Raw genomic sequence first — 15,088 nt, 5'->3', positions numbered from 1 at the left:
GTTCCTGTAGCAAAACATTTGCTGGTTTCGTCTACTGAGTCTCGGAATGTGGGAAACCTGTTTCGAAGTTTGCACGAGATGTCTGAAATGATCTTGTCTTCCGAAATCTTAAATTACTGTACACAATTTGATAATGATTCATAAGCACATACTAATGATACAATCGGGTTAGCACACTCGACTGTGCTTTTGACAGATACTATTCATTGATATATTGGCGAAACCGCATTATGGGTGGTTCGAGAAGGGAGCTAACTCCGTTTGCCTAATCGAAAGTTTGAGGTGGGCCCACATTCGAAACTAAACGCACTTGTTGTTGAGATATGTACTACGGAAACAAAACCGCATTACGAACTGCTATTTTGTCTATTTAAAATAAGTATTATGACTTTTTATTATATTTTCTGCAGAAATGTATACAATTAGTTTTTGATTTGGGAAATTTGAACCCGTTTTCAAGGGACCATTGATGAATTAAATTGAGACAGATTTGTAACTGCCTCTCTATTGTATGCATATTTTTTCCACGACAAGAAACATTAAAATCATACACGAAAAGTGATCCATCTACTGAATCACTTAAAACCTTTGAAAGACTATATATTTTTTATACTAAATAAAGTGCGAGACAAAATACTCCCTTGCGGGACACTCTGATCCTGGTTATAATGATCAGAAGGGTAGAACCAGCTTAATGGAGCTATGTTTCTAGGGAAGTAGCACTTTACCTGAAGCAGATTAAAACAAAGTACCACTTACCCAACTTTGACAGTATTTTGGTTGATGCCCAAAATTATGATTGTCATCGAAATTGTTCTTCTACGCAATTCGATGTGAGGTCACGTGTGCACATAAAAAGGTCAGATTACTATGTTTACATAAATACGGGTCAAATGTTGATAATGGAAATGCTACGAATGTGAAGAATCATTGATACATGTTTTGTGAATATTTGAGAAATGATAATGATTATATTTAGAAAACTGTTTACTGTAACATAATATATGAAATATGATGAATTCAAATAAAACAGTATGCTTAGATCAAATGATTTGACTTCTTTTTTTTTCATATTTTATATTTCATATAAATGTAACGTAAAATTCAGTGATAAAAACAGATCCAAATAGTCTTTGATGCAAATATCAGGTACATCAGGTACATTAACATTCAATAAGGATTACATAAATATGCGTTAATGTTAATACGGGTTAATTGTGGTGTGTGAGTTTGGTTTTATCCCACTTTTAGCAATATTCCAGCAATATCACGGCGGGGGACACCAGAAAATGGGCTTCACACATTGTACCCATGAGGGGAATCGAACCCGGTCTTCAGCGTGACGAGCCAAAGCTTTAACCACGCCACTTACATATTAAAAACACACTATGTATGTCAAATTAAATCCTATTCCGCTAGCTGGCCGGTGTGTTGCGGGGCTGAGTGTAAACAACGTTATTTTTGCTCTGTTGCCAGCAGGTAAGATAGACTCTCGGTGGTTGAAGAAGGAAGTCCTACATGAAAATATAAACCATACTGACATGCAGATGATTAAAGAAAACGACACGGACGTCAGTGAGGACAACACGATGCACGTGCAAGAACATAACAGTGCGAACGCGGGAGGAGACAACCAGGGCGTATTTGTAAAGCCAACCAACATTCCCGGCGCAATAGTTCGGAGAAGACAGTGTAACCTTCGAGGGTGTGTTATTATTGTCGCAGGATGTTTAATACATCTCACACTCGGCACACTTTATTCATACGGTGAGTATAAAGATAATATTCTTTTATGAACAAAAATACACGTGTTGCTGTATTTGTTATTGCGAATGTCATAACTTTAGTTATCAATGCCCGTGACCTAGATGTACATGCGTGCATGCCTTGCAATCCGTCGTGAGATCAGTGTCAAACCCGTCAGGTAACATGTGTTACTTTGCAAGGAGTATGATGTATGGCCCAGGCGTGTGCATGTAGCTGACATAATTGTCACTTATTCGGGGATACACATCCATCGCACGCACGGAACAAGTTGGTAGTTTAGAGTTTGTTCACCCTTGCAACACCTGGTGTTATCACTGTTGTATATACGATACGCACGGAAAAAGTTGGTAGTATAGTCTGTTCACTCATGTTACACCTGGTATTTTCACTGTTGAATATACGACACGAACGGAACAAGTTGGTAGTGTAGAATCTTTTGACCCATGTAACACCTAGTGTTTTCACTGTTGTATATACGACACGAACGGAACAAGTTGGTAGTGTAGAATCGTTTGACCCATGTAACACCTAGTGTTTTCACTGTTGTATATACGACACGAACGGAACAAGTTGGTAGTGTAGAATCTGTTGACCCATGTAATACCTGGTGTCACTACTGTTGTATTTACATAATGCACGGAACAAGTTGGTAGTATAGAGTCTGTTCACCCATGTAACACCTGGTGTCATAATTGTTGTACATGCGACATGCACGGAACAAGTTGGTAGTGTAGAGTCTGTTCACCTATGTAACACCTGGTGTCATAATTGTTGTACATGCGACATGCACGGAACAAGTTGGTAGTATAGAGTCTGTTCACCCATGTAACACCTGGTGTCATAATTGTTGTACATGCGACATGCACGGAACAAGTTGGTAGTACAGAGTCTGTTCACCCATGTAACACCTGGTGTCATAATTGTTGTACATGCGACATGCACGGAACAAGTTGGTAGTATAGAGTCTGTTGACCCATGTAACACCTGGTGTCATAATTGTTGTACATGGGACATGCACGAAACAAGTTGGTAGTATAGAGTCTGTTGACCCATGTAACACCTGGTGTCATAATTGTTGTACATGCGACATGCACGGAACAAGTTGGTAGTATAGAGTCTGTTCACCCATGTAACACCTGGTGTCATAATTGTTGTACATGCGACATGCACGGAACAAGTTGGTAGTATAGAGTATGTTGACCCATGTAACACCTGGTGTCATAATTGTTGTACATGCGACATGCACGGAACAAGTTGGTAGTATAGAGTCTGTTCACCCATGTAACACCTGGTGTCATAATTGTTGTACATGCGACATGCACGGAACAAGTTGGTAGTATAGAGTTTGTTGACCCATGTAACACCTGGTGTCATAATTGTTGTACATGCGACATGCACGGAACAAGTTGGTAGTATAGAGTCTGTTCACCCATGTAACACCTGGTGTCATAATTGTTGTACATGCGACATGCACGGAACAAGTTGGTAGTATAGAGTCTGTTCACCCATGTAACACCTGGTGTCATAATTGTTGTACATGCGACATGCACGGAACAAGTTGGTAGTATAGAGTCTGTTCACCCATGTAACACCTGGTGTCATAATTGTTGTACATGCGACATGCACGAAACAAGTTGGTAGTATAGAGTCTGTTGACCCATGTAACACCTGGTGTCATAATTGTTGTACATGCGACATGCACGGAACAAGTTGGTAGTATAGAGTCTGTTCACCCATGTAACACCTGGTGTCATAATTGTTGTACATGCGACATGCACGGAACAAGTTGGTAGTATAGAGTCTGTTCACCCATGTAACACCTGGTGTCATAATTGTTGTACATGCGACATGCACGGAACAAGTTGGTAGTATAGAGTCTGTTCACCCATGTAACACCTGGTGTCCTAATTGTTGTACATGCGACATGCACGGAACAAGTTGGTAGTATAGAGTCTGTTCACCCATGTAACACCTGGTGTCATAATTGTTGTACATGCGACATGCACGGAACAAGTTGGTAGTATAGAGTCTGTTCACCCATGTAACACCTGGTGTCATAATTGTTGTACATGCGACATGCACGGAACAAGTTGGTAGTATAGAGTCTGTTCACCCATGTAACACCTGGTGTCATAATTGTTGTACATGCGACATGCACGGAACAAGTTGGTAGTATAGAGTCTGTTCACCCATGTAACACCTGTCATTATTGTAGTACATGGCACTCCGATTCTTCCATTCCTTCTCGATCCTTTACGATCTCTCTGTTATACCAAAGTTATGTTTGTCATATAACTCCCCACATTCCATATACGCTTAAACAATGTTATAACACAGAACACAAATACATTAACCGCAAACTCTCAAATACAGACCAGGACGCGATCTGTTCCATAAAGCTCCACATGTGGAATATATCGTTGAATTAGGGAACATTTGTTAACTACATTGAACTACTATTTAACTGAATATGTATTTCCAATTCCAGGCAACTTCAGCCCATATATAATATCGTACATACGGAGACGGTCCTCCCCCAGTGATCTCCGCTATGTAGATGGGATATGGGTACAGGCGTGTATGATGATTGGTCAAGGAATCACAATGTTTGGAGGAGGGCTACTTGAGAGGAAGCTTGGACCAAGAATAACGACTCTCATAGGATCATGGATCATGAGGTCAGTAGATTCACGGAACTGTAAACTAATGTGAAGTGTTATTACGTATAAATACATTGTAGCTGCATAAGACATACAACCGATCATTTAACCTTTAGTTTAACATTGAATAGTTTGACTTAGTGAAAATATTAATATGTATTTATATGATTATGTGTCCTCTTGTTCATCCATGCAGTCTTGGCGTAATGCTGTCCTACTTCGCGATCCAGAATTCGTACATAGCTACAGTCTTTACGTACGGCGTGATGTTTGGTATGGGGACAGGAATAGCATATCCTATACCATTGGGCTGCGCCATGAAGGTTGGTCAAATACTATATGAATATTTCACTATTTCAATGACGCATCGCAAAATGTACCGTCTTGTATTCATCCATATATTTGATTTGATAAACGTGCAATGATATTTTACGCACCAAATCAAATACTGTATGATCAAACTACATTATTGAAGACAAGTGTTTCTATCTTAAAATATTGTGTTGCGGACCGCTTCTCACCATCCGTAAACGCGACCTGTCCGTGTGTTACCCGTTCACCGAAAATCATTCGTCACCACTCGCCCCTTTCCGTTACCTGCAAGGAGCTTGTCCCGGAATACCACGAGTTGGTCACGAATGACCGAAAATATGCCTTGTACACATGTTATTGTCAGTTTGAGCTGTGGAACACGTGTTTTATCTCCGACCTCATAATACAGCTTCTTGTCCGTGCTCGTAGGCTTCAACAAATGTCACTAAAGGCCTTCTCTTTTGAACTGGGAAATAAGAGACCTGTGAAACCGTCTAATCTATTTCATACGTAGATCGTTGTATAAAGATTCATCAGGACAAGAAAGTATATACACACGGGACTGTATGACATGAGTGATGACTTAACTTTCCCAGAGTCTGCTTTCCCTTCATGTTGAGCAATATTCCAGCAGCTCCAGCCTTTGGTGTCTACATTTCGAGGTCTGGGCAAAAATCGGGGGCTAACGTTTTGCCTACGAAGTGTTCAAAGAGTGTCATACGAGTGCCAACATTCAAGGCTTCGGTAAAGTTTTAAAAAAAATTACATTTTGAGGACATTTCCAAATCTGACGCATCAGTGTACACAATGATGCTTTTTGCAATTCCCTATGTTGACTTGTACTATACAGTTGTATGTTCCCGTATTTTCTTAGGTTAACAATTGACTTGCCTTTATATGTGTTTGTGACGTGTGCCACTGTTCAGGATATGCTCACATGTTCAAAAACACCTGGTATTATCATCAGGGGGACTGTATTTCATTAAAACATGCTTATGATACAGTCGGAATCGTACAACGGAGATTTATTATGGTAATTGAAATAATTTTCTCGCATTCATTCCAACATGATGAAACATGAATACTGTAAGAAGCACTCAACCATCCCCCAGCACTGAATATCTTCCCTAGACAGCTTGTTATACGTGGGACCCCGGTGGCCAATGGCCAAAGCGCATCATCTTTAGCTCTTTTAGGGGAGCTGAATGTCAGTGGTTTGACCCCCTGGCAGTGTTATATTAAAATACGTCAAAAGATGGGACTTGTTGTTACCCTGCCTGCATGTGCATGAAATAAACATGAGAGCATTAAGTTAAGTTAAACCCATTCCACCCCACCTGGATGAATTATGTTCTCAGTGGCTGCCGGACTGGAGGGGGCTTGTGAGTGGTTCCATCATAGCAGGGTTTGGAGCTGGCGCTCTGGTGTTTAACCAGGTTATCACTGCCTATGTCAACCCAGAAAACTACAGCCCTGATGACAACAACGATGGAGAGAAGTAAGAAAACATGTGTTGATAGCTACAGTCTGTCTGTCTTAATAATTATTATAAGAAGTAGCAATAGTAGTAGTAGCAGCAGCAGTAGTGAGTGGGTGAGTATGGTTTTACGCCGCTTTTAACCACTAGGCTACCCGACCACCACAGCAGCAGTAGTAGTAATAGTAGAAGTCGTACCAGCAGCAGCAGCAGCAGCAGCAGCAGCAGCAGTAGTAGTAGTAGTAGTAGTAGTAGTAGTAGTATAATTAATATTATTACAAAGTGCCGAACATCATTAGGAGATTGTTGTTTGCTTTTAAGGTTGGATATTTAAAAGATTGAGATTTCCCTCAATGTTTATCAATAACATACTGGATCATGTGCCTGACCAACCCCCAACTTACCCTATATAGTTCACCTTTTTAAAAACGTAGCCATGGTGGGCATATGACTCTCACAAATGTTTTACCTATAGACATAGAGGCAATGTTTGCAACACTGATATGGCCTTCTTACAGCGTGTACCTTCTGCATCTTCAGTTACTTCTCTCAGGACGTGGTGTTGGACCGTGTCCCCCACTGCTTCCTGGTGCTCGGGGGAACATACGCGGTGGTACAGCTGTTTTCCTGTCTGATGTTGGTTGACCCGCCCGAGGACAGCCAGGTACCACACAGAGAAATATTACATCAGCATTAACAACGGTACATGAGTTCTCTTTGGGAGATCATCTTCAGTTCATGTGACACGGTGGGGCGGTGGGGTAGCCTAGTGGTGGAAGCGTTCGCTCGTCACGCCGAAGGCTCGTTCGATTCCCCACGCAGGTACAATGTGTGAAGACCTTTCCTCGTGTTCCCCGCCCAGATATCGCTGGAATATTTAGGGGGTGTTATTGTATCAGGCTCGCTGACTTTAGAGTGAAAAATTGCTCAGTGCGGCGTTAAACAACAAACAAACAAAAAATCACAATCCTTTTAATTGTGAAATATTTAGATAAAACGACTGTTGAATGACAAATGACATCATCTATTTTTTCAGGATGAGGTCGGGGTAACAAGCTACAAGACTGTTGATGAAATGAGTAACATTAACGAAGGATTCTCTGGTGACATGGAGATGACGAAGTCAGCTTCTCCTGAAGCTGCAGCCGTTCAAACAAAAGACATAGAGTGAGTTATTCTTTACCTATAAGCAACAGAATCGCTGAACTTGTACTCAACAGACGTAATTCAAAATTAAAATACCATTTTTAACTTCAACCAAATTTGGTAAATTATGTTTCTAAAATTGTTTCATCGTCTGAGACCTGCATCACTTCGGGCTTTCCTCCCATATTAAGCTGCTGTAATATGACTGTAATACTGTCAAAAGCGGTGTTAAACCCAAGTCACTCACTCACTCAGTGATCCTTTCATATATTTTTCACTGCTACTTTGCCTTTTACGCTCAATGCAATCTGTTTCGGCGGATAATCGAGACTGGTTATTCTCTGGCCTTGATATTTTATATTTATTTTCCATCACATACATCACACGTTTCTTGAAATAAGTTTATAGGAACATGTTCCAATATCCCGATGGATAAGCATCTTCTTGTACAGTTTGGGGTGTCATTCATTTCTTCATTTAAAACGGTGAATGCGTGTATGTAGGATGTAAATACATTTGTATGTCGACCCTAACATTCTGCAGCTGATGTTTATCCCGGGGTACTTTATTTACAGTGGGTATTGTATATGAATAGCACATATGTTTTTTTGCAAACAGAATAAACATGCATAATGCATTGCCTTTTCTGGTACATATTATGCAATGAGTAATAGGTCACGAAACCCCAGTGCAATGAACACATTCCATCTAGCTGCACTACATGTCGACCCTATTGTATACCCTGTTGTCCTGGCTGATAAGAAGAAACACATGTCACTGAGACCTAACACTGTTTATGTTATCTTGCTACCATGAATGTAGCCTTCAAACGTCGTGAAAATATATTCACCACATAATGCATTACATTGACAATTTAGAGCCACCATAAACACTGACACGCTTTGATCGTAATCCTTCTACCTGTCGTCCCTTGGTATATATTAACCTATCTTTATGCATGTGAAGACTTACTTCAAACGTATCTCCATTGCATAGGCGTTCAAGTACAAACAAGTGACACCTGTAACTCAATGTGTTTTTATCTACTACATGGAGACCTGGTTTATACTGTAGCGTTCAAGTATAAACAAGTGACACCTGTAACTCAATGTGTTTTGATCTACTACATGGAGACCTGGTTTATACTGTAGCGTTCAAGTTTAAACAGATGACACCTGTAACTCAATGTGTTTTGATCCACTACATGGAGACCTGGTTTATACTGTAGCGTTCAAGTATAAACAAGTTACACCTGTAACTCAATGTGTTTTGATCTACTACATCGCGACCTGGTTTATACTATAGCGTTCAAGTATAAACAGGTGACACCTGTAACTCAATGTGTTTTTATCTACTACATGGAGACCTGGTTTATGCTGTAGCGTTCAAGTATAAACAGGTGACACCTGTAACTCACTGTTTTTATCTACTACATGGAGACCTGGTTTATACTGTAGCGTCTAAGTACAAACAAGTGACACCTGTAACTCACTGTGTTTTGATCTACTACATGGAGACCTGGTTTATACTGTAGCGTCCCAGTACAAACAAGTGACACATGTAACTCACTGTGTTTTGATCTACTACATGGAGACCTGGTTTATACTGTAGCGTCCCAGTACAAACAAGTAACACCTGTAACTCAATGTGTTTTGATATTCTACATTGCGACCTGGTTTATACTGTAGCGTTCAAGTACAAACAAGTTACACCTGTAACTCAATGTGTTTTGATATTCCACATTGCGACCTGGTTTATACTGTAGCGTTCCAGTACAAACAAGTAACACCTGTAACTCAATGTGTTTTGATATTCTACATTGCGACCTGGTTTATACTGTAGCGTTCAATTACAAACAAGTAACACCTGTAACTCAATGTGTTTTGATATTCTACATTGCGACCTGGTTTATACTGTAGCGTTCCAGTACAAACAAGTAACACCTGTAACTCAATGTGTTTTGATCTACTACATGGAGACCTGGTTTATACTGTAGCGTTCAATTACAAACAAGTAACACCTGTAACTCAATGTGTTTTGATATTCTACATTGCGACCTGGTTTATACTGTAGCGTTCCAGTACAAACAAGTAACACCTGTAACTCAATGTGTTTTGATCTACTACATGGAGACCTGGTTTATACTGTAGCGTTCAAGTACAAACAAGTTACACCGGTAACTCAATGTGTTTTGATATTCTACATTGCGACCTGGTTTATACTGTAGCGTTCAAGTATAAACAAGTAACACCTGTAACTCAATGTGTTTTGATCTACTACATGGAGACCTGGTTTATACTGTAGCGTTCAAGTATAAACAGGTGACACCTGTAACTCAATGTGTTTTGATCTACTACATGGAGACCTGGTTTATACTGTAGCGTTCCAGTACAAACAAGTGACACCTGTAACTCAATGTGTTTTGATCCACTACATCGCGACCTGGTTTATACTGTAGCGTTCAAGTACAAACAAGTGACACATGTAATCCATTGTGGTTTGATCTACTATATGGCATAACTTTGTACTTATTCAACCGCGGCAGTTGTGTCTGGGTCGACCGTGTGAAAAACAGCCATTTCACGGCCCATGTCCCAGATAAAATCTCAATGCATACAGATGTTATTACCTGTAAACTTTACAGGCCTTTCATGTATGACAATGGGTCTGTTTGTCGATGCAAATATGCTATAGCGGTATCATCGGCTTCACAACAATAGCTGTAATAATTAAATGTTTATTAAAATAATCAAAAGATCTTTTCAGAAGAAGAAGAATCGTGTCAGACAATAGACCCCACCACCCTCGCTCTTCCCTCAATCGCTTATATGTACCAATTATGGAGTGAGGGCGTGATTTGATTAACGTGGAGACTCTTCATGATAGAATAGCATTGTACACGTTTGCACACATTTATTTGTCTGATGACGACCTGATGTTATATTTTAACTCACTCACTATTCCTGAACAGTGCTGCTGCTGAAGATGTTCCACCACAGAAGGTCCTCAAGTCCAAGAACTTCTACCTCCTGTGGCTGATATTTCTCTTTGGGGGAGAAGGGATTGTGTTTGTTTCATCACAATATAAGGTATATTTATTACATAACAAATGTTTATAAAATCATCGGCCTTGAATTGTTGATAATTCTGATGTTTTAGCCATCCATTGTCACATTATTCAAAATGATAAAATCTTTAATTTCGCTTTTTATGTTCATACAGAATTACGGACAGACATTCATTGATGATGACCACTTTCTGGCCATTGTTGGGTCTGTGTCATCAGTCTTCAATGCTGGGGGCAGCATATTCTGGGGATATATCATGGATCGGTTCTCCTTTAAGGTAATACCACTTCTTTTCATATAATGGGTAGGTTGGTCGGCAGGATAAAGCCAACAGATAAAAACGATATCCGTTGGGGTCATATGCGGATAGAGATGCAAATATCAAAGGTCACGTAGGGACTACTTTCAGTGTTTATAAACAAACATGGCGTCGCCCTTGTCATTCGGCGATCGAGTCAGAATTAACCATCGGGAATCTGGATAAACTAAAGGCCCTGGGATAATTCTATCATTATCAAAAGAACAGTCTAATATACTGAAAATCAGTGTGTAACTGTGACGTAGCTAAGGCATTTTATAAGTTTTGGCAACTTTGGAGATATAAATTTCAAAACAATTTTGCGAGGGCACCTGGCCCAGCCAAGCGGGATGAGTAGCAATATCTGTGCTTGAAATCTTTTCCACAAATTAAAATAGTTGGATTTGGCCGAAATATGTTTGAATTGTTACCTTGTTTCGTTTTGTCGCTGTGTGTACGTCTGGCTGCGCTTAACGTTATGACAGGACAGACCGACTGTCAACAGTCTGAACGTGGCCGTGACGTCTCATAGACTAGGGTTAGAGTAGCTTCCCTTTGACAAAGGGCAGTTACTCTAGCGGACAGACCGATGGATTGCCGCGAAAGGCAAGTAAAAACAATATATGTTGCTTCGACATGTATAAGATATTGGCTATATTGGAACTATATTGGCTACTGTCACTGTCCGACTGACACATCTCTTACCCTGTGACGTAATAAATATTAATGAGCGCATTCCAGGAAAACTCGCAATGTTTAGGTAATGCTTGTGAGTGAGGGGAAGCGATTTTCAAGCACAGAATTGAAGAATGACATTATATGATATCGCCAAGGCTCGCTAAATACAATGTTTGTTGCTAATGCAGGATATTTACCATCCCCAAACACACTTGCGTGATAACCTCTATATAACCTGCTTTATTTAGTGTCAGTCAAGGAAAAGGTATGTAATCTTAAATAATCGATTTTGATGAGTAGGCTATTTATCTAATTATCTTATTATCTCGAGCAAATTAGAGGAAAGGTAACAGGAAATCAAATAATTAGAATGTGAATCTGGAATCAATTAAAATATATTTGATATCGGAAAACAAATAAGAGGTGTGAAAATTATAAAAGGGAATATAAAATGAGTGCTACTTCTTAGCAGAATCTAGAAGAGAACTGCACCTTTTGTGTGAGCTTCGGCTTAAAAGTGAGACTTACAAATGACAATATTTCTTAGGAATCCAAACTAGGGAGACACCGCCTGTACTGTTTATTTGGCTTTGTTTTGAATGACATGACCTTAAGTCTTCCTTTATCATTATCCTTTGTTAATTTCCATTATGATATATGATCGGTTATACATGGCTTTTTCATGTGCTGTTTTTTATTACCAGATTGCAGCCCGATGTATATATATTGCCTTCGCCTGCCTCATAGCCTCGTTTCTGGGGTGTGAGTATGCTGGGAGGGTGATGTTCTTCATCTGGGTGTGCCTCATCTTTTTTGCTTTCTCCGGAATCTTCTCCATCATGCCACCTGCCATTGCCAGGATGTATGGGAACACGTATGTCGGTGTCAACTTTGGACTTCTTTTCACATCCCAGGTAAGGCAATATGATAGATTCGTTGACAAAATATATCCACAGTTCCCCATGCTTGCAGTGAGATGCGGGTAAACGTGACCTGACAAATCAAGCTGCCTAAAGGAGTAAATTGTCTGTCTCTGATTATAAACACTCTACCATTGCTGACTGCAACCTTTAGTCACACTTAAAGCCTTAATCATACGTTGGTGCTTCTAACACCAGTAAGTCATACTAAGTCATACAACATGCATGTTACATTAGTATTTATTTTGTTACTTTGTATGAGATTAAAGGATTAATTGTATAGATGCACATTTATGCTGGCACTGAGAGTCTACACTATCACTTCTTTAAACGACGGTTTAAGCTGAAGCTGTACAGTGTAAACCCGAATTCGGTTCCACACATCAGTGAAAATGTGAAACACCCCTCTTGCTTACCCTGTGGTAATATATCTGACGTTGATCTCAGGATCTGATACTTCTAGTTGTGCTTAGATGACCAATATGTCAACTATTTGACTTGCTGTCTCATCAGATCATAACTGGAGCCACAAGTGCCTTCCTTGGGCAAATCCTCAAAGATTCCATTGGCTGGCATGGCTTGTTCTTTCTGTCAACTGGATTCACCGCGGCCGGTAAGACATCAATAAAACCCCATGTATACGAAATTATGACCTGTAAAAGCATTATACATTAAAGTTTACTCCCCGATGTTTAATTCATTTTAACTTGTCTCAAACTGCTGTCCATCTCGAACATCTTACAACCTCTGGTGTATAGCATATATCGACTTTTCAATGTTGATTCTTACACCGTTACCAAGCTAGCTTGGTTTGTGTAGTCATTCTGGTTTGATAGGGTTGTGAGAATCTACATCGTAAACCTCGCTATATACAATATACCAGAAGTTGTTATGCATTAAGTTGTTTTCTTTAGTCAGCAACTTGTGGAATGCCAATCAAACAGTCAAAAGTTTTTACACTGCAAACTATTGCCTACTAATCAGACAGAAAGATCCTTCGTATCTGACACGTAACCTGAGCCCCTTTTCTTTTCAGGTTTTATCGTTATATTTTTCCTGAAAACGAAAACATCATCAGGGGATGATTTCTGAAGGGAATGAGACTTCCACTGTTGCATCTGTGACCAGCTGGGTGTACATCTCTATACTATCAAACACAACGATATACATTGCATCTGTGACCAGCTGGGTGTACATCTCTATACGATCAAACACAACGATATACATTGCATCTTTGACCAGCTGGGTGTACATCTCTATACGATCAAACACAACGATATACATTGCATCTGTGACCAGCTGGGTGTACATCTCTATACGATCAAACACAACGATATACATTGCATCTGTGACCAGCTGGGTGTACATCTCTATACGATCAAACACAACGATATACATAGCATCTGTGACCAGCTGGGTGTAAATCTCTATACGATCAAACACAACGATATACATTGCATCTGTGACCAGCAGGGTGTACATCTCTCTCCGATCAAACACAAAAATATTCATGCATATGTGGACAGTTTCATATGTGTCTATAGACAATAATATGTATAAAGTGAGGCATGTATACCTATATAAATAGTGACTTTGAACCTTGATTTGAACGATGTATGAGCAGTTTAGATACACGTAACAGATGTAATCGTACGGATGTGTAATTCATACTTTTAGTAATTATCTACATACGACTGTTTTATTGCTAGGAGTGAGTGAGTGAGTGTGGTTTTACACCACTTTTCAGCAATATTCCAGCAATATCACAGCGGGGGACACCAAATGTGGACTTCACACATTGTACCAATGCAGCTGGGAACGATCCGGGACTTTGGCGTGTCATGGTAGGAAAGAAAACAAAACTAGCTGGGTGTACATCCATTAACACAACAATATATATGCATATGTAAACAGTGCCATGTATTTCAATTTAAACAGTGACTTTGAAGCTAGATTTGAATGATGTGTGAGAAGTTTAGATCACGCTTACACATGAAAGATGTTTTCATACGTACGTGTAGTTTATACCCTTAGTAATTTCCTATATACGACGGTTTCATGGTAGAAGTGACTTTGCGAGTGTGTAAGGTTTGACGCCGCATTGTAGCAATATTCCAGCAATAGCACGGCGGAGGACACCAAATATGGTGAGTGAGTGAGTTAGAATTTTACGTCACATTGGCAATATTTCAGCCATATCGTGACGAGAACTTAGACATAATAAATATTTATACGGAATAAAACCTGTCAGCGATGGACAGTATAATAACTAGAGTATCACAGTTTCGATTCTAAACAGGTTGCCCAATTCGGTCGTCTTTTACGACCAGCAATGGGGTGCTGAGGACACATTCTTATCTTCCATGGGTTCCCAAGGGGGCACCAAATATGGACTTTACACATTGTATCCGGCTAAGGGAAAAATTGGGTCTTCGGTGCGTCATGGTAGGAAAGAAAACAAAACAGGTTACAAGGATTGTTCTTTAGAATCCCCTTGGGTATCAGTAAGAAAACGTGTACAGTACAGAAAACACCACTGAGAGCAGTGGACAATCAAACAGTGATTAACGCTATGGTTCAACAACTGAAGATGACATTTTGTTCACAATGGAGCCGGCTTATAAACCACATAACATACTGAGGTGTCATTCAGCAAAACTATTACGTTGAATGTTCAAAAACTATAACGGGATTTCATTGTAGCTACAAAAATATTAAATAGCAATTAAAACATAAATACCTGATATATCATTTCATCATGT

At 39.7% G+C, this 15,088-nt stretch overlaps 1 protein-coding gene across 1 annotated transcript; it reads left to right on the top strand.

Annotated features, from left to right (window-relative positions):
- The first annotated feature begins 1,429 nt into the window (after positions 1–1,429).
- LOC125377844 (L-lactate transporter-like) lies at positions 1,430–15,077 on the top strand. The gene is made up of 11 exons (XM_048391887.1): positions 1,430–1,767; positions 4,256–4,445; positions 4,624–4,750; positions 6,098–6,237; positions 6,757–6,880; positions 7,253–7,383; positions 10,334–10,451; positions 10,585–10,707; positions 12,111–12,320; positions 12,840–12,939; positions 13,363–15,077. The coding sequence occupies exons 1-11, from the start codon at positions 1,542–1,544 to the stop codon at positions 13,416–13,418; spliced, it is 1,545 nt and encodes a 514-aa protein (XP_048247844.1). The 5' UTR covers positions 1,430–1,541; the 3' UTR covers positions 13,419–15,077.
- The last annotated feature ends 11 nt before the right edge of the window (positions 15,078–15,088 follow it).

Source organism: Haliotis rufescens, unplaced genomic scaffold (genome assembly GCF_023055435.1).
Source record: "Haliotis rufescens isolate VD_foot unplaced genomic scaffold, xgHalRufe1.0.p SCAF_101, whole genome shotgun sequence".
Lineage (NCBI taxonomy): Eukaryota > Metazoa > Mollusca > Gastropoda > Lepetellida > Haliotidae > Haliotis > Haliotis rufescens.
Note: the sequence above shows the minus strand (reverse complement) of the source record. Positions and strands in the feature narration are given on the sequence as shown.